The following is a 27,223-nucleotide window of genomic DNA, read 5'->3' as shown; positions in this document are numbered from 1 at the left end:
AGGCCTGCCTGCCGCTGGGGTAGTGTAACAGAGATGGACCAAGAGCCCTAAGTGCTCATTCACTGGTACTTATTGACCTCACTTGACAGAGCAGGAAGGTTTACCATGGGCCTTGCTACTCGGTACTTGATTCTTCTGGAGACAAGGAGATGGTGGGGTTTGCAGCCTCTCTTTTATGAACCGTCACCTCCGTCATGGCAAGAGTGCAATTTCGTAGATAGGTTTTGCTGATCTGAAATTGAAGGGGGGTCCAAAATGAGGGGGTTCCAAGCAGGTTGTGAGGTTCTCTAGTTGAATTTCCAGCAGATTTGCTTTCTGATTAACTTCATTTTGGAAGAGTTTTGAGTAAATCACTGCCTTTTGTATCCTTTAGTTGCTTGTTGACTTGCAGCTAATGTATGTTTTGGCTTTCTGATGACTGAACTGATGGTTCAACGCCTTCAAACAGCTTGAGTTCTTTTTCTAAAAACAATATAGAAAGAAACATAAATGTTTCACCATGTGACTTCCACAAGCTCAGTATTTCCCTTCGAGTTTATATATTTATGTCAATTCCAACGTGCTGTGTTGTCGTTTAACATCTTTGGGATTTACTTTGTCTGGTTTGGATTTCATTTTTATTCCCTCACAGGATGTAGGCAGCACTTACTGCCTATCCCCAGTTACCGTTCAGAAGATGATGGTGGACTACTGCCTTGAACTGCTGCAGTCCATGTAGAGTAGGTACGCCCACAATGCCACAAAGTTCCAGGATTTTGACCCAGTGACAAAGAAAACTATTTCAGTACAAAGGAAGGTGAATAGTGCCTGTTCACTTGACATGGGGTACTATCAACAGCTCAAACACTAAAGATCACATGACATCAAAAGGCATTTTAGTGACCTGCATCTATCCAGTTTTTTGGAAGTATTAACTAAGGTCCATAAGATAGTGGGACAAACCAATATGTCATTAAAGGTGAAGCAATTAACTGAACTTTATTCATTTTAACCATATTTTATTAGCACTTTTCTATTTTTCAGTGCTTGCAGCACAAGTCTTGGAAGCTGATGTAAATTGAATAGGTTTTTCCTCTTCAATGCTTTTAACAGAAGTACTAAACTATTCAGAATAAATAAGTTAATAGCTCTAAAATTAGCAGAGAGAGCAAGTTTATGACTGTGTTAAGCATTTGTCCACTTCGATTAATCTTCAGCCGACAGTTCCTGATACCTTAGCACTGGGGAATTGTTGCGAAGGAGTTGTTTCTACAATATATTATTCTTATTTAAAGAATTTAAGATGATTCATGAAAAATAGTTTCATTCTGTAGCTGTATTTAAGCTTGTCAAATTCTCTGGGTATACCAGAAGACCCTCCCAAAATAAATGTGACACCAAAACATAGAGTAAACTACTAGAATGATCTTATAATCTTGGAATAATTGAATAGTCCAAGGTTTAGTCAAATAGCTAGCTTTTAAGAATGAGAAGTAGCATTAGAATCCTCATTAATTTTTCATTCCTTTTATTAGACTCTTCTATCAAATTTAGCTTGGAGCTGTGAGTTGAGAACTGTGGGTGGCACAGTGGCTCAGGAGTCAGCACTGCTGCTTCACCGCACCAGGGAGCCCGTCTCCATCCCACCCTTGGGCGACTATCTGCGTGCAGTTTGAACTTTCTCCCCATGTGTGCATGAGTTTCCTCTGACAGCCCAAAGATGTGCAGATTAAATTGATTGGCCATGCTAAATTATCCATAGTGTCCAGAGATATGCAAGCTAGGTGGATTAGTTATGGGAAATGTCGGATGATAAGGCCAAATGGCCTGTTTCTACATGAGGGATTCTATGATCTATAAGGTTGAGGAGGAATGGGTCTGGCTGAGATGCTCTTTGGCAGGTCTGTGCAGACTTGATGGGCTGAATGGTCTGCTTCCAGACTGTAGGAATTCTATGATTCCATGTGAGCTAAAAATGACTTTTAGACTATGGCAGCAGCTTGGGCTAAAAAAAAAATGAAGAGAAAAAAAATAAGGCTAGGCCTGGAAGTTAATTGCAGGTTGTTTCTTGAACTTCAACAATGGGCGAGAGCAGTATGTTTAATCAAATATCAGAGATTTAGCGAATAACAAGGTCAGTACCTGGGAACTGGTTCTGTTAAGTCCGGGAGAAACCTTATGCTCAAGCAAATGACAGTTTTGAATGGTAACTGGGACATTTTGATGAGACAGTCTGTCAGGGAGAGATCTGGGTTTTGGACTGTACTTACTGTGAGAAAGAGTTTGGCTGTTAATGCTACAGCAAAAAAAAATGAATGCTCACTGCCCAACCTTCCATTATCAGCTATCAGATGTCCAGAGACTAGAAACTAAGTTATAAGTTGTCACTGACTTCCTCAGAGTGAACTGAAACCTGGCCTCATAAGCAATCAGAAAAACAACCATATATGTTTGTGGAACAACACATCGTCATAATTACTTCAGTAGTGTGGCCAATATTATTGTTTATTTTAATTTACCTATAAACTGTTTGCATGTTTGTCCTTCTGTCTTTTGTGTGTTGGGGAAAAATGGAAGTTATTGGGTTTAAATCATATACATCAATTAAATTGCTTTTTTTTTCAGTTATTATTACTGCCTTACTAATAAATTGATATGTCTCTAGTTTAAGCTCAAAATCTGGACTTGCAGATGCTAGGATTGGTTATTCAAAAAGTCTAGTCAGGAGCTATTGTCGTCGATTTTGAGAGTCTTTGTAGGTTTGTATTTTACTGTCTTGTGAATGCAGAGATAGAAAGGCTAAATTGATTCAGCTGTTTGCCACTGTTAAAACAGGAGCAAGATCAGGTCATGGGGACCCTCAATCTTCCCTCTCATTGGTGAGATCCAGTGATCCACTGAAGTCACATCATCTTGAGGAGAGGTGGAGATATTAGGAAGGGACTTTTAATTGTAGGCAGCTGCAGATAAAGTAGAACAGTAGTAGAATGATTACAATCCTATACACATCTCAAAACAGAATTTGTCAATCAGTTCATTAGTTGCAGTTACTACTTACAAATAGAAATGTTAAATCAAACAAGGCATTTAGAGTATTATTTGAAGTATCCATGACCCAGCACAGCTAGATTCAGCTATAGTAAGTTTTCACCATTAATAGGACAGTTTGTGAACCATCCTGATGATGGAAACATTGTGTAATAACCTGAAATACAAAGAATTGAAGATAATAAAATGTGAGGCTGGATGAACACAGCAGGCCCAGCAGCATCTCAGGAGCGCAAAAGCTGACGTTTTGGGCCTAGACCCTTCATCAGAGAGGGGGATGGGGTGAGGGTTCTGGAATAAATAGGGAGAGAGGGGGAGGCGGACCGAAGATGGAGAGAAAAGAAGATAGGTGGAGAGGAGAGTATAGGTGGGGAGGTAGGGAGGGGATAAGTCAGTCCAGGGAAGACGGACAGGTCAAGGAGGTGGGATGAGGTTAGTAGGTAGGAAATGGAGGTACGGCTTGGGGTGGGAGGAAGGGATGGGTGAGAGGAAGAACAGGTTAGGGAGGCAGAGACAGGTTGGACTGGTTTTGGGATGCAGTGGGTGTTGGGGAAGAGCTGGGCTGGTTGTGTGGTGCAGTGGGGGGAGTGGACGAACTGGGCTGGTTTTGGGATGCAGTGGGGGAAGGGGAGATTTTGAAGCTGGTGAAGTCCACATTGATGCCATTGGGCTGCAGGGTTCCCAAGCGGAATATGAGTTGCTGTTCCTGCCACCTTCAGGTGGCATCATTGTGGCACTGCAGGAGGCCCATGATGGACATGTCATCTAAAGAATGGGAGGGGGAGTGGAAATGGTTTGCGACTGGGAGGTGCAGTTGCTTATTGCGAACCGAGCGTAGGTGTTCTGCAAAGCGGTCCCCAAGCCTCCGCTTGGTTTCCCCACTGTAGAGGAAGCCACACCGTGTACAATGGATGCAGTATACCACATTGGCAGATGTGCAGGTGAACCTCTGCTTAATATGGAAAGTCATCTTGGGGCCTGGGATGGGGGTGAGGGTGGAGGTGTGGGGGCAAGTGTAGCATTTCCTGTGGTTGCAGGGGAAGGTGCCGGGTGTGGTGGGGTTGGAGGGCAGTGTGGAGTGAACAAGGGAGTCACTGATACAAAGAATTGAAAATCATTCACTATTATTTGGCCATGTTGAATTTGTGATCAGAAGACATGGCTGTTTCCTAATTGCTTTCTTACCCTTTCTCTGTAATTACGGTACTCAGATGAGGAAAATAGCTACCCAACAAATAGCTAAGATCAAAGACCGAGTCCTTTGATTTCACAGTTCAAAATTACAGTCACTACAGCAACCAACAGCACAGAAGAGTCATTTTACCCAAGGGAGAATGTACACCCCTTCAACATATTTTCTTTGAGCTCTATCTTATTTAGAAGTCAAAGTGTTATACGGACCATGATGCCTCGGCTAAGCAGCCAGTGTGATGAAATGAAAGGAGATGACAGTTTCTATGTCATTGAAAGGAGCAGTATCCCTTCAGTCAGCTCATGCAGGCTGATTGATATTTAAATGCACGCATCTGAGCTGTATGTTTCTTTGTTGGATTTTCCCGCAAAGCTCTGAGAGATGTTGCTATAGCCGAGCTCTGTCTCTGATATGCAGCATGTGAAGTCAAATGTAATGATTTTTAAAAATAAAATAATTGGAAAGGACATTTAAGAATATTTTAAACAGGCAGAAAAATGCTTAGCCATGCCACTTGCTGTGTAATCGATGTTCTCTGCGTCACTTCTTCTGAGTTGTCCTAAAATTTAAGGTTCTTCAACATTAAGTGGACCATTAAGTTGGATCATAGTACCTCATTTTCAAAACCATTCCCCTTTCTCTAAAGAAAAAAAATACTGAATGAATAGAGTCAAACTTTTAAAAAACTTGGCATTTGAAATAAAGTTGTTAAATCGCATTTATGTGAAGCTTATATCGATAGCATAAAAGTTAAGCACCAGAGTAGTAAAACATAATTCGATAGGTCATTTGCTGAATAGAGTAATGCGGCAGAAATATGCTTCAGGAATAATTATGCCATTTTTATGTCTTTACCCTGTTGGTTTTTTTTAATCTGCACACAGTAATAATACATCCAGAAGGAGAAAGTAATGGGATCACTGCTATGTGGTCATTATTGGCTACTCTAATGGTCTTGAGAAGATTTGTAGCTCAGGTTGAGGTTCTGGATGTAAGTTTGCTGGCTGAGCTGGAAGGTTAATTTTCACTACATTGGACAAACAGGCAGAAAGCTAGCCACCAGGATACATGAACATCAACTAGCCACAAAATGACATGACCCACTATCACTCGTATCCTTACATACAGATGAGGAAGGACACCACTTTGATTGGGACAGCACATCCATCCTAGGCCAAGCCAAACAGAGACATGCACGAGAATTCCTAGAAGCATGGCATTTCAACCGGAATTCCATCAACAAACACATTGATTTGGAGCCAATCTACCATCCCCTGAGAAAAAGAACAGGAAATGACATCACCAACACAGGAAATGACATCACCAACCCAAGGAAACCGAAACTGATAAATAGAAAGCGGGACATAACACCAGTGCTTCGTCGGAGGCTCACTGATGATGTTACCTAGAATGGTGACGAAACATCTGGGAACAAACCGGCAAGCTCAGTGAACTAGCTTACATCTCGAATGCAATAAAGACCCACTCTCTTGTGGACCGAGAAGAGGAGAGTGCTGTCTTGGAGGTGAAAGGAGGACGTCGGGTTGGCTGTGCACCCTTGCGACCAGTGGACCTTAATGCTGGCTTCGGCCTAACGCTGGTTCAGGGGAGCAGCCAACCTGCAACGATGGCTGCGGCAAGTGCTCGTGCCCCAGGTCAGGGGGTCCGGAACACCATCCGTGTTTCTGTAAAGAAGGTGGATGAAGGTGCACCTGTGGATTGCACCTTCTTTGTGAAGAGGGTCCTGTTGGACTGTTGTGGGTTCACTGCTGCGGACATTTACTGCCTGCAGGATTTCCCCGGAGGAAGTTTTTACGACGTGACCTTCAGGAGTGCCAAGCTTTGCGAGCGCTTCCTGGAGGTTTTCAAGGAGAAAGGAGGTGAGGGCCCCCTCTCTGTATTGACCGCTGTCCCACTGTTCGTGATGCCAGCACAGAGGAGCCGTATGGTGACTGTACACATGAACAACTCGCATGTGCCAGCAGTTGATGTCCTGACCTTCCTCGGAAGGTATGTGAAGGTGGAAGGGGACCTAACTGACATCATGGACCCCTTTGGCATCTGGACGAGTAAGAGGCAGGTCAAGGTGACGCTGAAGATGAGCGCAGACGGGAATGTCGCACACCCACCGTCCAGCTTCGCGATCGGCGGGAGCAGGGGCTACCTGACCTATGCAGGGCAACCTAAAGTCTGTCATGCCTGTGGTAGGTCAGGTCACATGGCGGCTGACTGCAAAGCCACCATCTGCAGGAACTGCAGGGAGGAGGGACAACTTGCAAAAGATTGCCCATGAGAGAGAAGCTGCAACCTTTGCGGGGAAGCGGGCCACTTCTATAGGGCATGCCCGCGGCAGGGTACCACCTACGCCCAGGTCGCCGGCAGGGGAAATGCGGGGCCAGCCCCCCCCGGAGGAGAGGAAGGCACCAGGGCCCAGCAAGGACCCCACTAATGTGCAAGAGGGCCAGGCCGTGCAGGAGGCCCCAGCCCTGCAGGATGGGCCCGAGGCCAGCAAAGCACCCCTGCGGGCTCCGATTTCCCCCCCCCCGACAACCCGGAGCCAATGGATGCGGCGACAGGCGACCCAGGGGAGTGGACAACAGTCCGGAAAGCGAGGAGGAAGGCGCGTCGACGGGCCCAGGAACCGCAACCATCAGGCGGGAAGAGGCAGCTACAGGGGGGCTATAAGAGCTCCTCTGACGAGGAGGATTCGGAGAGGGCCCACCCGAAGCTGAAGTTAAAGGTCTCGAGGGGGAAGGAAAGCAGCACCCCGCTTCCAGGTGACGGGAGGCGTCCTGAGGCTCCCTCCGACACCCAGTCAAGTGCCGCTGGAGCACTGGAGGGCCCCCCGGAACTTCCAGACGGGAAGGAGGAAACAGCGCGCCCCCAGCCTGACCCGGAGCCGGACCCTCCTGCCTCCGCACCCCTGACAGGGGGATGCCACCCGGAAGGCAGCACGGACGGTTTCCTGAGCCCGGAGAGCGTCCAGCAGTTAGCCCGGGCAATGGGCATGAAGGGACAGATGGAGGGGCTGGACCTTGGACTCGGGGAGGGTACTGCAGTCACCCCCCACAATGGGGGTACGAATTGCGAGCATTAATGTGCGCAGCGTCAAGTCAGCCGCGAGATGTGTGTCCACGTTGGCCTACCTGACACCATCAAGGCGGACCTCCTGTTTCTGCAGGAGTGCGGGATACCACACCTCGGCAGGTACGGGAAATGGTCCGGCGCCTGGACCTGTGGGCCTTCGATCTGGTCGGGGGGTAACGACTATCGCTCCTCGGGTCTGGCTATTCTGCTGTGGGGGCGCGACTTCACCATCTCTCAAGTTCAGGAGGTGGTGGGGGGGGCGCCTCCTATGGCTGACATCACCTATAGGAACGCTCCCCTGAGGCTGATCAACGTGTACGCCCCAGCAGTACGGAGTGAGCGGTTGGCCGTCCTGCAGCAGCTTCCACCCCTGCTGGCTACGTCCAGGCCGGTCATCCTAGGCGGAGACTTCAACTGCATCATTGATGCAGATGGAAGATCCGGTGTGGGGACAGCGGGTGGGGGGAGTCAACTGGACGTCACATCCAGATTCCTGATGGGCACGGTGAAGGACGCCAAGCTGCTCGACGTCTTCAGCACACCTGCAGACGGAGCGCAGCAGAGGCGCACCTGGTTGCGGCCAGACGGGTCTATCCGCTCAAGGATAGACTTCCTGTTTGTGCAATGGATGTTCTCGGTCAGATCGACTGGCGTCGAGCCGGTGTTCTTCTCTGACCACTGCCTCCTGCTGGCCGACTGTCACTTACAGGACAACCAGCTGGCCGTCAAGGGGACGTGGAAGCTCAACATGACTCTGTTGACCCCAGAGAATGTCGAGGAGCTTAAGAGGGAGTACGCCGGTTGGAGAACCGTGAAACCACTCTTCGAGTCTCCAGGCGACTGGTGGGAGACGGTGAAGGAGAACATCAAGAGGTTCTTTGTCCTCAAGGGTGTTCAGAAGGCAAGGAAGAGGCGGGGAAAGCTGTCGCGACTCCAGAAAAGGGTGCAGAACCTGCTCCTTCTGCAGTTGATGGGGGTCGATGTCACGGAGGACCTCCGTGAGGTGAGGGGCCAGCAAGCCTCGCTCTTCGCCGCGGAGGCCTCCAGGATAATCTTCCGGTCCAGGGTCCGCTCCCTGCAGCAGGACGAGACGTGCTCGCGTTTCTTCTTTCAGAAGGTGCACAAAGAGAGCTCTGTGCTTAGCCGGCTGAAGGAGGACGACGGCTCGGTGACATCGTCTCGGCCCGACATTTTGAGGATCAGCAGATCCTTCTATGCCAGACTGTACGACACGAAGCCCACGGACAGCACGGCCTCTGAGTCGTTCCTGTCGTCTATCACGGAGGTCTTAGACGACAGCACGAGGGAGTGGCTGGACCGGCCGATATCCCTGGACGAGCTGACCAGAGCCCTCAAGTCCTTGGAGAGGAATAGGACTCCCGGAAGCGACGGCTTACCAGTTGAGCTGCATTCGTCTCTGTGGGGCCTGGTTGGCCAGGACCTGCTGGAGGTGTACGATAGTGCACTTCGGGCAGGGGAAATGTGCAAGTCCATGAGGAAGGGCATCATCACCCTCATTTACAAGAGGAAGGGGGAGAGGGAAGAAACTAAGAATTGGCGTCCCATCTCACTTTTGAACGTGGACTACAAAACCCTGGCCAAGGTCATAGCCAACCAGGTCAGGTCTGTCCTGGAGTCAGTGCTTCACCCTGACCAAACCTGTGCTGTGCCGGGCAGGAAGATCGCAGAGAGCCTCGCGCTCATCAGGGATACGATCGCCTATGTACAGGACAGGCGGGTGGACACCTGCCTCGTCAGCCTGGACCAGGAGAAGGCTTTTGACAGGGTCTCTCATGCTTAAATGAGGGACGTCCTCTCCAAATTGGGGTTCGGGGAGGGCATCCGCAATTGGATCCGGCTGCTCTACACCAACATCGTTAGCGCAGTCTCGATCAACGGGTGGGAATCAGATAGTTTTCCTGTTAGATCTGGAGTCAGGCAGGGCTGCCCACTCTCTCCTGCCTTGTTCATGTGCTGTGTGGAGCCCTTCGCCGCCTCCATCATGAAGGACGTGAGTCTGAAGGGCGTGACTATCCCAGGCAGCGGAGGCTTTCAGGTCAAGACCTCCCTGTACATGGACGATGTCGCCGTCTTCTGCACCGATCGTCGGTCGGTGAGTAGACTATTGGACATCTGCGGCCAGTTTGAACTGGCCTCGGGTGCCAAAGTCAATAGGGGTAAGAGCAAGGTCATGTTCTTCGGGAACTGGGACGACCGCTCCTTCATCCCCTTCACCGTCAGGACAGACTACCTGAAGGTGCTGGGTGTTTGGTTTGGTGGAGCTGGGGCATGCACTAAGACTTGGGAGGAGCGTATCGCCAAATTGAAGCAGAAGCTGGGCAGGTGGACCCTCCGGTCCCTCTCCATCGCGGGTAAGAACCTGGTTGTCAGGTGCGAGGGGCTTTCGGTACTGTTGTATGTGGCGCAGGCCTGGCCTATTCCCTGGACCTGCGCCGCTGCAGTCACCCGGGCCATCTTCCACTTCATTTGGGGGTCGAGGATGGACCGGGTCCGCAGGGACACCATGTACAAAGACCTGGGAAATGGGGGAAAGGGTGTACCGAACGCCACCCTCGCCCTGATGGCTACCTTTGTGTGTGGCTGCATCAAGCTGTGCGTAGATCCTCAGTACGCAAACACCAAGTGTCACTACTTACTGAGGTTCTACCTGTCCCCGGTGTTGCGAAGGATGGGCCTGGCCTCGTTGCCGCGGAATGCTCTGAGTAGTTGGACCATTCCGTACCACCTGTCCTTCGTGGAGAAATTTTTGAAAGGAAACACCTTTGACCACAAGGCCGTCAGGCAGTGGTCAGCACATAGTATCCTCGGGACCCTTCGGGAAAAGGTGAGGGTGGATCCCGTCGTGTGGTTCCCCACGCAGACTGCCAAAGTCGTTTGGCAGAATGCTTCATTGCCAGAACTTTCAAACAAGCACAAGGACATTGCTTGGCTGGCAGTGAGAGGAGCTCTGCCAGTGAGCTCCTTTATGCATGCCCGGAATCTCTGCACCACGGCACGCTGCCCTCGAGGTGGCTGCGGGGGGGACGAGACTGTCGATCACCTCCTTCTGGAGTGTGCCTATGCGCAGGAGGTCTGGAGGGGAAGCAATGGTATTTGTCAAGGTTCATCCCGAGTAGCTCCGTGACACGGGACTCCGTGCTCTACGGGCTGTTTCCCGGGGACGCACACCGAGACCAACATCAACTGTGCCTGGAGGACCATCAATGCGGTGAAAGACGCTCTTTGGTCTGCCCGCAACTTGCTGGTCTGCCAGCTGAAAGAACTGACCCCGACCGAGTGTTGCAGACTGGCGCACTCCAAGGTCCAGGACTACGTGCTGAGGGACGTGCTAAAGCTTGGGGCAGCCACCGCCAAGGTGCGGTGGGGAAAGACCACGGTATGGAACCCCTCATCCAGAATAGAAAAAAGGGCCTATCTGGTAACTGGGCCCAGCTGGCGCCTTCCCCAACTGGTCAGGGGGCCAACTGGGACTGTGCGGGGTGACGACTGCCGGGGTGGTTTCTTTGCTTTGTTTTTTTTTCTCTCTTTTGTTTTTTCCTTTAGTTGGTGTACGTACCCCCGGGTAACCCGGAGTGGCTTGCATGACTGGATAGGTGTGTAAATGTTTTATTTTTTGTACATTCTATGAATAAAGTATATTTTTTCAAATAAAAAAAAGTGACGAAACGTCTGAAAACTAACCTTCCAGCTCGGCGAGCAAACTTACATCCAGAACTCTAATGGTCTTCTTGTAGAGAGTGCATAAATGCAGAGTATTGTGAACAAATTCCCAAAGCATCTTTGGGATTTGGCAATAGTATGTGGAAGGGTGGCATATATCTCCTGGAATGTAGGCAAATTCCTAGAGAGAGATCCAAGTCTCAGAAACTGACTTCTTTCCAGATTTCTTTGCGGGTCTTTAAGAGATTCATTGGCAGATCAGAGGAATCTGAGGGTCAAAATGTGGTAAGTAAGGGGAAAAGGTCCCTGCTGAAGAACATCTTTACATCATGTCTACCAGGAAACAGGTCTTCAATGTATGGAAGAAAGAAATAGTTTTGATTCAGGTTATACAATAGATTAAATCCGTGATTCTCAGAAACCAATGGAGTCACATTCATGGAACAAAATTTAACTTGTTAAATGGATAGGTTTGTTGATCCGAGAAAACAAAGTGTGGAGCTGGATAAACACAGCAGGCCAAGCAGCACCTTAGGAGCACAAAAGCTGATGTTTCGGGCCTAGACCCTTCATCAGAAAAGTGGGAGGGAGAGAGGGTTTTGAAATAAATAGGGAGAGAGGGGGAGGTGGATCGAAGATGGATAGCGGAGAAGATAGGTGGTGCAGTGGGAGAGAGATCCCCTGAAGTTGGTCCGGAGGGAGGAGGGTAGCTTCTTCAGGATAGGCATCCCTGGAAGAGGCTTCGCAGTGAGGTTAAAATTGTGATCAGAGATAATGGTTTGTTGATTCTGTGTTCTGCGTATGTCATCAAGCTTGAATGACATGCAGATCAGTGACAAGCTGATTAAATATTATAGCTCAAGAAAGACTTGCAAGTTTTACTTGAATAAATACTTGACTAAGGGTATCTGTTTACTTACCAAAGTGTAGGTCTTTTCACATGCTACATTGCTTCTTGCACTGGCTGAGGTTACCATGAAGGAGCTTCCTACTCAACTTCATCTCTGGGCTGAAGCATCGTGACCCTTCCAATTAAACCACTACCAGTCATGTGTATCTTTCTAATGAGAGAGCAGCTCTATGGGTCCAGGAGGAATATGGCGACTTTATTACATTAGGACATTTGTTTAGCATTTTGCCATCCATTCACAGTGATACGTCAGATGGAATCGATCGGTGTTACCATGTAATTGTTAATTATGTCTATGTTGTTCATTCTGAAAGCCTGTGTTTGATTACTTGTCTAATGTTTGTTTCTCCTCTTTCAGCCACACTGCAAGTTGATATCGTGCCATCCCAAGGAGAGGTCAGTGTGGGAGATTCCAAATTTTTTCTATGCACTGGTAAGTTGCGACATGTCAAAGAGTAACGTTAGTAAAACCAATTCTATAAATGCATCGCTCACAAAATACAAAGATTATCATAACTTCACCATTGTTTCTATAGTTGTAAAATTAAATGTAACAGATAATCCAGCATTCTCCTAAATAATAAGGTGCCCAACTATTAAGCATAGAAAGTGGACCTGTCTTACTTTGCTTCAGCAAGTAAACCACGCACACTTTTGTTTGATGCTACTTGTTCATTAAGCATGTATTGCTGATTGTTTTCTTAAGGAGCAACCTCTTGCACTTTTGGTTCACCTTCTGCTAACAAATATGCCCAGAGTTTTTTTGCACAGTACAAGTTCTTCCTCAGTGAATCTTAACTGAATGCCAAGAACTGTCTGTAATATCGGGACACGGTTTATCAGCACTTAATCATCACAGTGTACTTGTGATTGATGGACAATACTAATATCATAAAAAACTAGCTCAGTGTACATCCAGGATAGGGATATTGATTACAGTCCTGGGCCGCCCTTCTGGCTCGCCTCAGCGACACGCATTTAATTTATCTTGTGGTTACAAAATAAGGTTAAGGAGGCCATTCAAACAAATTGATGTTATCCTTCAAGATTACTAACGTTATCCTTTTCTGCAGTGATGTTTGAATGTTTCCTAAATTAGTCCTTTGTCAAGTTTCCAGCCATTCTTCCTGGCAAATGGTGTCCTGCTGGATTTCTGTTTCAAGAGGACTATTACCTCATGATTTTCTGAAATTTGCTCTTCACAACCTTGAAACTCTCTTCCTCTTGATTATCTTGGCACACCCAAAGAACTGTTCCCTGTTTATTTTTTTCAAACGAACTTGTTATAATAGTGACCGCAGGAAATGTGCTGATGATCAAGCCCCATCTTTCACTCATCATTTTAGACGGGTGTAGATACAATCCCACACATTGTCAGTCAATTCCCTTTTTCTGCTACTGTCCAGAATAGAGGAGACTTTCACCAGGTTACTTTTAATGAAGTCAAGATAATCTGTTTATTGCTAATTCTTAATTCTTAAAAACCAATCCTTAAAATAGCAGCAAGCACTGGTTACCATCTAAATGATAATCTGAAATTAGAACGATATCATCTTAATCTCAAGCATAGACATACACAACACAAAAGACAAAATCTCTGCAAAAATGATGTTTTAAAAGTAAAAAAAGGTCAAAAGGAAAACACTCCTTTTGGCCAAGAATCTGAAAACAATGGATGGAACTTGATTGATCTTGGGAAGGTTCACTGGACCCGAAATGCTGATTCTGACTTCTCTCCATGCTTGCTGCCAGACTTGCTGAGCCTTTCCACCACTTTCTGCGCTAGTTTCTGATTTGCGGTATCCACAGTTCTTTTGGTCTTTATGGAGAGATTTAAGGCTCCTGGGGTTTCCTTCCTTATTAACCACTTAGGCCTGTGAGAACAAAACCCTAAACCCATAAACAATTGTCAGGCAGTCACCAAGCCAGAGGTCTCATTATCTTTTCAGAGTGTGGCTTTGCATCAAGTAAGGGTGTTAAACCTCTATCCTACTTCCCTAAAGGCTTTCCTTTTCAAAATTACTCGAATTTCTGTAGACAGCAGATAGACCACAGCACACATGAAGCTGCTGTCTTGATTTCCAAGAAACTACATGGGAAGCATGCTTTACAATCTGGAAAGTGTCCAAACTGTTTCATATCTCTCAATTTTTCATAGTCTATAAATATGAATATGTATTCCCAATACTCCATTAATGCTGAAGAATAAGGGGAGAAAGTAAATGCCATCACTATCGCTAGTGAAGTAGAATTAGATAAACTAATGGGACTAAAAACACATAAGCTCCCTCATCCTGAGGACTTGCATCCTAGGCTTCTGAAATAGGTCGCTACTGAGGTAGGGGAAACAATATTTGAAATTTTCCAAGAAATTAATAGCATCTGCAGTTATACCAGAGGATTTAAAAAGTGCAGCACTATTCAGAAAAAAAGCAAGAAGTGTATAACTGCAGGACGATTAGCCTAATATCTATTGCTGGAAGAGTATTGGAAGCAATTATTAAGAAAGCAATAGCAGAATATTCGGAAAATCAAAATCTATTTTTTTAATTTTTTTGTTCAGGTGTGGGAATTGGGTGTCACTGTCTCACCAGCATTTTTCTTTACTGTGAATACTTCACCTTGAAGAGGTGATGGTGAGCTGCTGCCTTCACTGCAACCCATGTGCTGTAGGTTGACCTACGATGCTTTTCGTTAGGGAATTCCAGGATTTTGACTAATAGAGCAGAGTCAGCATGGCTTCATGAAAGGAAAATCATGCCTGACTAATTTATTAGTGTTATTTGAGGAAGTCTTCACTAGAATAGATGAAGGAGAATAACTAGATATGTGGTATTTGAAGTTTGGAAAGTGTTTGACAAGGTAGCTCAAAGGCCAAGTCATCAGATAAGAACCCAATGTCTTAGAATAAGTATATTAGCATGTATAGCGAATTAGCTCATGGGCAGGAAACAGCGAGTTAGAATAAGGGGCCCCTTTTTCATGTTGACAACTGAAGAATCTGTTGGGACTGCAACTATTTGCAATATATATAAATAACTTGGAGGAACGATGTGAATGTACTGGAGACAACTTCGCAAACAACACAAAAATAGGTGGCAAGACAGGTTGACAGGGGAACACAAACAGTTTACAGAGAGATGTTATTCAGTTGAGTAAGTAGACAAAAAGTTGGCCAATGCAAGTTAATTTGGGAAAATACTGAATTGTTCATTTTGGAAGAACAGAATATTATTTAAATGGACGAACACTGCAGAAAGTGCAACATAAATGGACTTGGTATCTGTACACAAAACTTAGAAGATTTAGCAGACAGTTGCAGCAGGTCATCAGGAAGGCTAATAGAATGTTAGTCTTTATTTTAAGGGAATTGAAGTATAAGAGTAGGGAAGTCTTACTTTAACTGTACAAGGTGCTTGCAAGACCGCATGTGGAGTACTGTGAGCAGTTTTGGTCCCTTTATTTAAGAAATGTCAATTCATTGGAGGCAATTCAGAAAAGGCTTTCTAGGACGTTCGCTGGTATGAAGGGATTGAGCAAAGACTGAACAGGTTGGGACTGTACTCACTGGAGTTTAGAAGAATTTGAAGTGATTCCATAGGATTTTGACAGGGTAGATGTTGTCAGAATGTTTCCCCTCATGGGAGAGACTAGGATCAGAGGGCACAGTCTCAAAATAAAGGGGCACCACCTTAAGGCTGAGATAGATTCTTGATCAGTCAGGGGATTGCAGGAACTTGGATGTGAGGAATGTTGGATCATCCATGAGCTTTTGAATGATGGAGCACATTCAGTCTTAGAACAAACCAAGAAGCCAGTATACTTCAGCAAGGTTGTTTGAGGTATCTGCTTGCAAGCGTGAAGAATTGTAGTGCCTGTTAGAGTTAACTTCCCTGTAACAGATCGATATGAATGATCTTCTTTGCATTCTCCATGGTTGAAGTTCCCTAGGTGTGGGGGAAGCAAAGAAGAAGCCAGGCCTGACAAACACTTGAGTGAATATTCCACTCAAAGCCACACATATTGACTTGGAATTATATCGCTGTTTCTTTGCTGTCACTGAGCAAAAGTTCTGGAACTTACTCCCTGAGAGCACTGTGGTTCGAGCTACTTTGCCTTGATTGCAGTAGTTTAAGAAAGCAGCTCACCACTGCCTTCTCCAGAGCAATTAGGAATGTTTAATAGTGAAGGACTTGCAAGTGATGTCCATATCCTGTGAAGAAATAGAAAAATAAATAATATTCAGCCAGGCTTGCATGCGGGAATTATTGGAATCCATTGAAGCAGTAACCTTATTGTTGCCCACTTGCACATGGGAATATAATGGAAGTGGTTTGTGGCCGTTGGAGCTCAGTTCCAATGATGAGCTGATTCAGGTCTGTGTGGCAGGAATCTGAGTGGGTTGAAACTCCTCTTGCAGCAGCCAACAGCAACAATAGTTGGGACAGCAGTCACAAACGACAACATGGAGCAAACAGATGCACTGTAGGTGCTTTCCAGCACTTGATCTTGGATCAAAACAGGCACTGCCTTATCCAAGGTATACACATGCAGAAGAGGCATCTATATCTCCAGCCTCAGGTTAAGTGTTTCTCCCTCGCACGACACACTTGCACTGATGTCTCCTTTTCTTTTTTGAGAGCATTGCCATGAGAAATTTGCTGGTTAAAAACATTAGAGGTTTTTCACTTGGGAAGTACTTCCTCTCATCACGACTCTTCTTGGTGATAACTCCAACAGTGTTTTCTGTCACACTTCATTGTCACACATCTCAATCACTTGTAATCATTGCCATGTGAGCTCTAACGCAAGCCAGTGTATTTTATGCACATGAGTTTGACTGATTTTGGCACTTGATTAATTTCTAGCCCTCATCTTGCCAAAGTCCATCTCAACTTAGGTGCTCCGAACCAGTGGCAACTAAACTGCTCAGTTGAAAACAATGTTTTCAACCTTTAAATGCTATTAAATTGTTTAAGTAGCAACCTCTGTCTTCTGTAATACACTGTAATTCTAACCCTTTTTAGCTCACTTTGTTCAGAATTGCTCTTCCGAATCACTTATTGTGGTCTTTAGCACTTCTTCAGCTTCTTTGCTGTGATCTGTAGTTCTGATTTATCACAATGCAGACCAACATTAACATTTTTCCCTGGCCGCTTTACACTTGATCTTTTTTCTCTCCCTCCTCCAGTTCCATTTAATTAATTCATAGATTTTTCACATTGCTCCTAATAGTCATTAGCAGCAATAAATCATTTGCATTTTGACTTACCAGGAAAGTAACAATACTAAACATATACAGGTGATGGATTTAGGTGAGAAATCCCACAAGATTATCTATGCCAACACATGAGGTCACGGAGATTTCCACACCATTTTCAATAATTTAAGTACACTGAAGTGGCAAAGTGGCGGGTAAAACTCAGATTATCAGCCGTCAAAGACACAATAATAATAGTTGGATCAAGATTTCAAAAGCTAGTAAAGCAAATAACGTTAAGAGACTATTAATAAAATATAAAAATAAACATCTGAGGGCAGAATCCTGAGATCTCTCAAAACATCAATGTGATAACCTCATTGTAAGTGGAAGCATCTATCGTTCAACCAACAAAGAACTAATTTTTTTTCTGCATCTTGCAAGAAGACCGTAGACCAATTTGTTTTTCTTGTGTAGCTCTGTAAGTAGCATGTAACCTTTTGAGCAAGTTGTGAATGACAACATAATTCTTTCATTCATATGTACACAAATGTTTTGAGCTTTGCTATGGTCGTGTATTCCACTTTGATTCCACTTTGATCCCATGATATCTTAGAAGTTTAAAACAGTCCAATCCTATTGTTTCATGTGGATCACTGCCATTGAAAGATTGATCTTTATTCACAAATGTCAACTTGTTAAGCCTCTAAAGAAAACCATTACCAGGGTCCGATAAAGAAATTAAGAATTCGTACTGGTGGTTTTAATGTTATTTGTTGCAATCCAGATTTTGTTCATTTGAACTGAATCACATGTTCAGTTCAGAGGCTGAGCTAATTTCATTCTAATTTATTAAAATTATAGGAGAAAATCCAGTGGAACTGTGGAGTGTTTTTGAACACCATTCTATTCCTGAAATGATTTATCTTTCACGCAGGCAAAAGTAGAAATGATGTGTTACACATTATATTTAATACTTAATCAGAGAATGCATGGGATGTTCTTGCTCATAACCTATTCTACACATGTAGAGAGCATACGTAGGAACACAACCTGTACTGCGGTATAAATATCTCAATTGGGACTATAATTTACAGACACTTTTATAGTTATGCAAGGCCATAAGTCATGTATTCTACATCATTTGTCTTCCTCGAAGAATTTCTAACATTTTAATCATGAGGTTTCCTTTGTAGTGTTGATTAATGATAACTCAAAGAAAGACATTTCCTACTTTCTCCACACTGGCTCCATCTGTCTGATTTCAATTTTCTCTTGTGCTTTTCAACGCTTTATCAAGCAAGATCACAACACAGTACAGTACTGAGAAATTTCATATTAGTCACTTTGTTCTTTGGTAGCACAGTGTATGTCCTGGGATGAGCCAAATGAGCTGATTCAGGTGAGGTTTTCTGTTTGGTATTCCTGATGCATGCATATCATCCGAGTCTCAAGTCAGTGTGATTTTGCAGTCACTGAAATTGATGGATGAAGATCGTAGGTTTGTGTTGCAGAGTTTCTTAGTATGCTTTGCTAGTGTGTGTTAGATGGGCTGAAGTGGAAAGACACTCTTTATATTTGCATTACATGTAATTAGATCTAATATAGCAATCAAATTGGCTGTGTGAGATTTTGACTTAATTTTTTATTGATATAGTAATGAAATTTACAATTTTGAGGTGAGAATCAAGCAGTGAATTATGTTTATTCAACATTGGATGGATTAAATTAGGCAGAACTGTAGTTAGAAAAATGACTACCTAATTTCAACTGTAAACTTGTTTTTGATTGAACAAAATCTGTTAAATGTCAGGAAGTTAATTGGAATGTAAATGCAGTGATTTTTTGTACATTAAAAGAAATGCTTAAATCATGGAAATTGCTCAGTCATTTGGAGGTTTCAGATTAAGTGTTGAGTGGTTGTTGACAAAACAAATATTAAATTGGACACCTTCTTTCCAAGTATCTGTCCACTTTTCAGCTTTTATTATGTAAATTGTGACATATCAACATCAAATTCTGTGTCACAAAATCTTTGGTATATTATGAAAATTAAAGAGCATGCAGCAAAGCAGACACATGATGGGTTGAGATCAGCTCTGACTTATACTCCTGAAGTCTCTAGAACAGTGACGCGATGTTGCGTACTTTCTACTTTCAGAACAATCTGATTGTAAATAGCAAGACTTAATCAATGATTCTCTGTTTTTCTCCAGCGGTATGGGGCCTTTGGAATTTGCTAACACATGCAAGTGACTGATCGTGGTTACACAAATTTTGTTTACAGAGTTGCTTCAAAGTTTTCACAGCACTTTGGACTCATGTACCAACATTGACTGCATGATTCACGGTGTGGCCTGAGTTAGAATTGAACTGGCTCTCTGGATCTTCTTTATCAAATGCTTAGCAATAGAAATTGAATGAAAAAGTTTTTTCTTGATAATGTCTGCTAGAGTAGCATGTGGCGTAGAGAACCAACAGCAAGTACATTTGGTATTTCAGATTTACAACTCAAAAAATAAATGGGCGAAATTAAATGCACACCTGGAACAATGCATGATTAACCTATGTCTGGTCAATGTAATGCAGGCAGCAGACTAGCTTCCTACTGCTTGCCCATTTGAGTGACCATAGAGCTTCTATGTGATTTAACCTGAGGGCCACCATACCTTAGGTGAGGAGAGAGGTTGAGGTGGAGAGTTCTTCATGGTAATCTCAGCTGGTGCAGGAATTGAACCCACACTACTGGCATCACGCTGCTTCACAAGCTAATTGTCACCGCAACTGAGGTAAACCTCTGCTCCAGCAGTGTGTGGCGGCAAGATCGTTGAGTATTTCTTAATGACGGAGGTGGATAAATTCTCGTCAGCCAGGCAAATCGGAAGTTATCAGGAATGATCATGGTTGTTCTGGTATCTTAACTCCATTTACCCATCCATTCTTCATCCCATATCCCCATTTTGAAGTTGAGTAAAGATTAATTGCCCAGTTTTAATCAGAAAACCATTTCCACTGTCACTTATGATGAGTGGTCTCATGTTTAAGATGGGAAACATTTATCCGTTATAGTTTAGTAAACGTGCATGTATTCAGTGTAATGGAGAATTCCAGGATCATTGTAGCATTTTACAAGAGTAATTTTCAATGAATCGCTCAATATTGAGAATTGAATAACTGACACAATGACGTCTGATATCTTTATTAGTATGTTAAAATTTTTGTGTTTTTAACAATATCAACATGTAAGAGATTGAAGCAGATTATGGGTTGTTATTAATGAAAAGAGCTTCAGTGTCTTCACTAGGCATTTCTCTCACTACAGTTTAAATGGTTTAATAATTGCTTTGCCATTGTGATGAATGTCATACAAAGGTGTTAAGCTCATGCTTTCTGATGCAATTCATCATAACTTCCAGTCTGCAATCTTAAATTGAGCATTTACAAAAAGCAAATTACAAAATATTAGGTGTAAATATATTCAGATAAATATATATTTGAAACCAAACAACAGACAAACATTGGATAGCTCATAAATGGACAGATTTCAGGTTACCTTTGATTTCTAATCTGTCAATCTGCATTTAGTAGTTAACTGAAGCAGTGTGTTGAATTTATAAGCTAAATATGTTCATACTCATTGCCTTATTCTTGTTTTTCTAATTTTAGCGACTGGAGATGTTAGCAGCATTTCCTGGTATCTGCCTGATGGTAAAAAAATTGATCCAAATCAACAACGGATTGCTGTTGCAAGAGTTAATGAAATATCCTATAGTCTGACTCTCTACAGTGCCCAGATTGATGATGCTGGTATTTACAAATGTGTGGCAACGTCAAAAGATGGAAACGAATCAGAGGCTACAGTGAATGTTAAGATCTACCGTAAGACATTTAGCAATTTTTTTTAAAGTTTTTTTTTGGATGGGTCTACGTTTTTAAGCAAATATCTTAACATTGATAGCCCAGTTGCAAGACCTCACTCACCTTTCTCAGTCTCCAACAGAAATCTTGAAGGCCCCAAGGCTCTTCATCTGAGGTTGCTGAGCCACAACGTGGGCCTCTTCTCTGATGCTTTGTCATTCCGCAGCATCACCATGATTTTGCTTGAGATGTGCAGTCCACAGTTTTTAATCCCACTGATCTCAATGGTTTGGCAAGGCTGATTGCTAGAAGCTTTGTTTATCCAAAAATTTACAAAGTTAGATCTCATCTTAAGGAACAATTTGAGCACAGCTATGGAAATCTCTGCATTTCCTCTTTGAAAATAATATTTTCCATCTTTTATTGTCTAGACCAGTGCAAAGCTGCTATCCTAATAGGCACGAGCAATTTTTACTTTGCCTATCCAAGATAGCAATGAATGTTTTTCCCTCAAATTGTAACTTCTATCATATTTAAAAGTTGAAAATGTCAAGTACCTGCCTGAGATAGAAGAAGATCGGGAAAGAAACGAGGTCCAAAGAGGATGAATAAATTTACATACACTTCCTAAGCGTTTTGCGTCTTTTTCTTTATATTCAACAGAGAAACTTGAATTCAGACATGCCCCTTCGCCACAAGAGTTCAAAGTGGGTGATGATGCAGTTGTCATTTGTGATTCTGTCAGCTCACCTCCACCTACCATCACATGGAAACACAGGGGTAGAGATGTTCTAATGAAGAAAGATGGTGAGCTAAAAATTCATCTATGATCGCCAATTTTACAAACTGTAATAGTAATAGTAATTTTACAAACTGTAATTGCAAAAATATTTTTGCAATTGCATTCCTGATTAGTTGGTAATTAACCACAATTGTACTGGTGCGTGTCCTCAAATACTTAAGTTTAAAGTATCCAGTTTGTTTGTTCCTATAATTATGCTTCTTGGGTTGTGTTCATGACTAATGAAAGTTGGTAATAATGAAAACAGCATTCACTAACTGGCAAACAGTGCCCTTTGCTTTTTGACATTCTTTATCCACATTTGGACTTAATTGGCTCTGGTTAGACTACCACATGAATGTGCTGTCCTGTTTTTAATAAAAAATTGACAATGTACTCCTCCAGATTGTCAGCTAGCATGGGGGTTAGGAAGGGAAGTCAAGATTTTAATGGGGACTTGGGCTTAGTACACAAAGAGAAAGGATAGAAAGGCAGCAAAATGGATCATCCTCCTCTTGTTAATGAAAGAAGTAGAGCTACTTGTCCTGGTTTTAGGTGAGGAAGGAAGGTTTTAATGTAATGGTAACAATGGAGGAAAGAAGATTGAAATATCTTTTTGTTCTTTAATTTAATCTTAAAATAATATGTGGTTTTGTAAAAGCGAAAGTGGTCTGAAAGAGCTTGATGCTGTCTACGTAGATCCATCGAGAGGCTGACAATTGTGTATGGGTATGATCAAGTTTCCACACTGAACGGTTGATATAATGAAAGTGGTGATGTTACTTGGGCTTGGGAACATTCATGGTGGGTAGACTGTCATTTATTTTTAATCACGCACGGTGGATGTGGAGGACTGATTTGAGGAGACCTCTCTGATGTCCAGCATGCATGTGCAGATGTTAAGGCTGAAGCATTTGCAACCATCATCAGACAGAATTGCCAGCCAGATGATCTCTTCACTGCCTCTTCCTGAGGTTCCCTTCACCTCAGTTGCCAGTTTTCAGGAAACTCGATTCACTCCACATAATATTAAGGAACCTGACACCACCTTCATAGTACCAGTTGTTCGGTGTAGAAACTTGATCATACCCATACACAATTGTCAGCCTCTGAATGGATCTATGTAGCTGGGAGTAGAGGGCCTGACAACATCCCACTGATACCATGGACGGCTTGTGCTCCAGGGCTAGCCACTCCTCGAGTTATGCTGTTCCAGTACATGTAACCAAAAATAAGAAAGTTGCCCAGATCTGCAAAAAGCAGTACAAGTGCAACTTTTACCATGCGACCCATCGACTGGGTTATGAGCAAAGTGTGCGAAGGTGTTGGTGACAATACTTCCCATCAGCATTTAGAAAGCAGTAACCTTCTCATTGACTTTCAGCTGGGATTCTGTCAGTACCACTCAGTTCTTGTCCAAACATGGACAAGCCTTGGCAATAAGGCAGTATTTGACCAAGCATGGCATCACCACATCCAAGCAAAAGTGAAGTCAGAAGGAATTGGGAGAACTGCTGTTTGAAGTTGTAGCTAGGACAAAGGTAAGCTGGTAAAGAGAGTTGACAGTGAAACAACTCAAATGCAGAACAGTAGGAGCTCCTCAGGGTAGTGTTCTTGGCTCAACCCTCTTCAAATACTTTATCAGTGATCATCCCTCCATTGTAAACTCAGAAGGGGGAATCTTTGCTGATGATTACGCTATATTTTGCACCTAATGTGACACTTCAGACACTGAAGCTGTGCATGGTCAAACGCTGCAAGACCTGGACAGTGTCCAGACAAGGAGCAATAGGTAGCAGTTATCTGAAATTTGTGTGGAATGAATGTTAATGACTATTTTCAACAAGAGGGAATCTAGCTATCTTCCTTTAATAGCATTAGCATGCTAACTTTCCCAGTACCGACATCCTGGAGGGTTACTACTGATCAAATTGAACTAGACCAGCCATTTAACTAATGTGGCTGCAAGAACAGGTCAGGGACTGGAAATGCCTGTGGGGCATAACTTGGCTCCTGACTCCCACCATCTACAAACGTGACAGAACGCTTTCTGCTTGCCTGGATGATTGACACATCATCCACCAGCTTAAATATTCACTGACTCCACCCCTGTTGTACAGTGACAATAACATCTAGAAAATCATGCTAGCAACTCACCAAGGCACCACCAAACAATCCTGAGACACACTTCTCTCCACTCATCTGCATCTTTCAAATTTGTATCATATACATACTGTGTATATGCAGCCCAGACCCAACCCCCACATTATTCCTATAACATTGTATTTACCATGGCTAACCAACTCAGTCTACACGTCCCTGGACACTATGGGCAGTTTAGCATGGCTGCTGCATCTAACCTGCACATCTTTGGATTGTGGGAGGAACCAGAGAAACCGGCAGAAACCCACGCAGACACGGGGAGAATGTGTAAACTCCAGACAGACATGGGTGGAATTGAACCTGGGCCCCAGGCCGCTACTAACCACTGAGCCACTGTGCATATTGATTGTAATCCCTAAATCTTCACAGTGGTAACGCAAGTTGTTAAGGTGGTTAAAAACTGATGTCTGCCTTGGGCTTACAAACAAAGGAATACAATATAAAAACAAGAAGATCAAGCTGGAATTCTCTGCGTCATGGGATAGGCTCACCTGAAATACTGAGGACAGTTGTGGGGAACTACACTGCAAGGCAGATATGAAAGCCTTGGGAAGGGAGAAGGTTTTACTAGGATTTACTGGCGTAGGGGACTTCATTTATCAGAAAACGGTTGTGGAACATAGAAAATTAAGACAAAGGGTTCAGGATGGAAACGATGTTTAGAATAGATGGAGAAAGAATTTGGAAAGACGGCAGAAAAAAAGTCATTGGCAGCTAAAAGAATTGGACTAGTTGTTGAATATGAAACACTTGGATCGTTATGGACAAGAAGCAGAGTTAAAGGACTAGAAATGACTGCTGTTTTAAGGAGTCACCATAGGTCAGACGGGGCAAATTGATTCCTTCTGTACTGTAAGTTTTGGTGATTCTAAATGAACACACGCTTACATAGGCGGGACAGAGATTAAGTGTGCCATGTCATGGTCATAAACAAGAGGGCCAGATGGCCAACGACCAAGAAGAACAGTGTTGGTATGATTATTGTCAGTCGTCATCATCTTCCATCGTCTTCTTTATCGTCGCCATCATCATCCCCTTAGAGATGACTGAAGAATCATACCGAGACTGTGGTAGCTGTTACACTTGGAGCAAATGGTGATCACGGGAAGAGGGTGGGTCGGGCGTTGGTGTGGCAGCATACTCCTTTTGTTGTCTTTTCCTGGCTTCTGCTTTTTACCGACAACAAGTCACAAGGCGCTCGATGCCTTTCTGGATGCTCCTCCTCCACTTTGGATGACTTTGAAGCATTGATTCCCAGGTGACTGTGGGGATGTCACACCTCGCCAGTGAGGCTTTGAGGGTGTCACTGAGGCACTGTCTCTGTTGATCTGGTGCTCACTTGCTGTTGCAAAGCTGGGAGTAGAGCACCTGTTTGTGGGGGGGGCCTCGTGTCAGTTATATTGATGACATGCCCAGCCCATCTCAGCTGATTAAGGATGGTCACTGCCTCTGCTGGCCATGTTGGTCTGGTTGAGGATGCTGGTGTTAGTCCTTCTTTCTTGTCAGTATCACTTCAGTGGTAGCAAAGAGTGGGCTTGTGCTGTGTGTGGGATGCGAATGCGCAGGTTGTAGGATCTATCCAGTTTCAATTAAGAGAGAATTCTCTAATTGTAACCTGGTCAGGGCTTTAGAATATTTAATGTGGAAATTGTGGCATCTGTGACCATTCGGAATTTATTTCTGAGCTTGAGGGCTGGCAGCCAAGGAGAAATTATAAACCTTTGTTGGGAAGCCTTCTGTATTAATGACAAATTAATTATCCCCGTTAACAGCAGTGTTAAATAGATATGATTCATTTCTGAGTCATAGAGGTAAGCACAAAAAGAACTGGAACCCAAACCTAATTAATTTGAATGCTGTCTTGCAAGGTTTGTTTCTGCTTGAAATTGTTTATATCTGTGAATTCCTTTTCTCATTGGCCTTTCACTGCAGGGCACATTCCGAAGTGGGTTAGTTGTGATTAATATGAAAGGTTTAGAAAATCGCAGTCTATCTTTGGTGCCAGCTTGGATATCAAAGTGAAGTGAGACATCAGGCAAGACCAGTGTTCTATCATGTCCCTACTTCCCCGTGTAGCTCTGTGAGTTAGAGGCTCTGTAACATTCAGTGCTGCATTCATCCAGAGATCAAATGAGGCAGATCACGGCCCTAAACAGAGGTGTGTCACCATTGAATTGCACTTTATAATTTCTAAGAAGGTATTCAGAGCTTGTCTTATTTTTAAAGATAGCAGAAGCCAACTAAGTGATGAGTTTTATGAAAGAAATGGAAAGGCAAGCAAATACAGTGTTTGGACTTACAATGTCTGGTGACTGGCGAAGTGGTGGAGATGTTATAGCAGAGTGGACCAGTGACTCAGTACATAGCAACATGCCCATTATGTTGGTGAGTGCAAAAGTCTGGAGGCAGCTAATGATCACAGTCACTGGATTCATGTTAAATGTAGGAGCCTTGCAGCTGATGATGCAGCTCTACGTTATCTTATTTGTTGACCCCAAATCTCTTCCAGGTTGCTGCGCATGGTAGAACCAAATTAGCTACTGAATCACCTTTTCGCCCCAGTGACACTGAAGAAATAGCCAATTTTAACCAGGCTTTTCTCAAGAATCACCCAGCAATATGGAACAAGTCCTGACCTGAGCAGTGGCACCCACTTCCCATGAAAGAATAAAATTAGATTTTCAAGTTTCGGTGTTACAATACTGTCACCAGATAAAAATTTCCTAGTCTTCTGTGAACATTGATTTATGTACCACTGACTGTAAGTATTAGTCTTCAGGGTGCAGTAGGTCAATGTTTCACACCTTCTAGCATGCTTACTTTGATCCTCTTTATTTCTAAAAGATCATAAAGCAGGATTCCATTGGTGTATTAATGCTACTGGATGGAGAAGGGAGGAAAAATGATTTAACATGTTACGTATTTTTACAATTCATGTTTGGGATGTGGGCATCAGTGCCTGGCCAGCCTTTCTTGCCTTTCTCCTGCTATCCTTGAGCAGGTGGTGGTGAGCTTCCTTCTTCTCCTGCTGTGTCTTGACTCAGAATGCCATTAGGGAGGAAATTCCATGATTTTGACCCAGCAACAATGAAGGAATGGCAATGTATTTCCAAGCCAGGATGGTGAGTGGCTTGGAGGGGAAATTGAAAGTAGTTCCCATATGTCAGCTGCCCTTGTCCTTCTAGATGGAAGTGGTCACGGGTTTGGAAGGTTTTGGCTGAGGATCATTTTGTGCATTCCTGCAGTGCATCTTGTAGATGGTGCACACTGCTGCTACTTAATATTGGTGGTAGAGGGAGTGGATGCTTGTGGATGTAGGACCAG

At 43.8% G+C, this 27,223-nt stretch overlaps 1 protein-coding gene across 17 annotated transcripts in view; it reads left to right on the top strand.

Moving 5' to 3' along the window:
- Positions 1 to 27,223, top strand: part of LOC125467077 (neural cell adhesion molecule 1) — a 501,070-nt gene that overhangs the window by 303,596 nt on the left and 170,251 nt on the right. For all 17 annotated transcript variants that reach the window (XM_059639028.1, XM_059639033.1, XM_059639029.1 and 14 more), the window contains exons 2-4: positions 12,256 to 12,330; positions 20,764 to 20,976; positions 21,619 to 21,762. In XM_059639028.1, the coding sequence (XP_059495011.1) occupies positions 12,256 to 12,330; positions 20,764 to 20,976; positions 21,619 to 21,762 (432 nt within the window). The remainder of the gene's footprint in view (positions 1 to 12,255; positions 12,331 to 20,763; positions 20,977 to 21,618; positions 21,763 to 27,223) is intronic.

The sequence above is a fragment of the Stegostoma tigrinum genome, chromosome 32 (genome assembly GCF_030684315.1).
Source record: "Stegostoma tigrinum isolate sSteTig4 chromosome 32, sSteTig4.hap1, whole genome shotgun sequence".
Classification (NCBI taxonomy): Eukaryota; Metazoa; Chordata; class Chondrichthyes; order Orectolobiformes; family Stegostomatidae; genus Stegostoma; species Stegostoma tigrinum.
The sequence above is the reverse complement of the archived record's forward strand: the minus strand, read 5'-3'. Positions and strand labels throughout refer to the sequence as shown.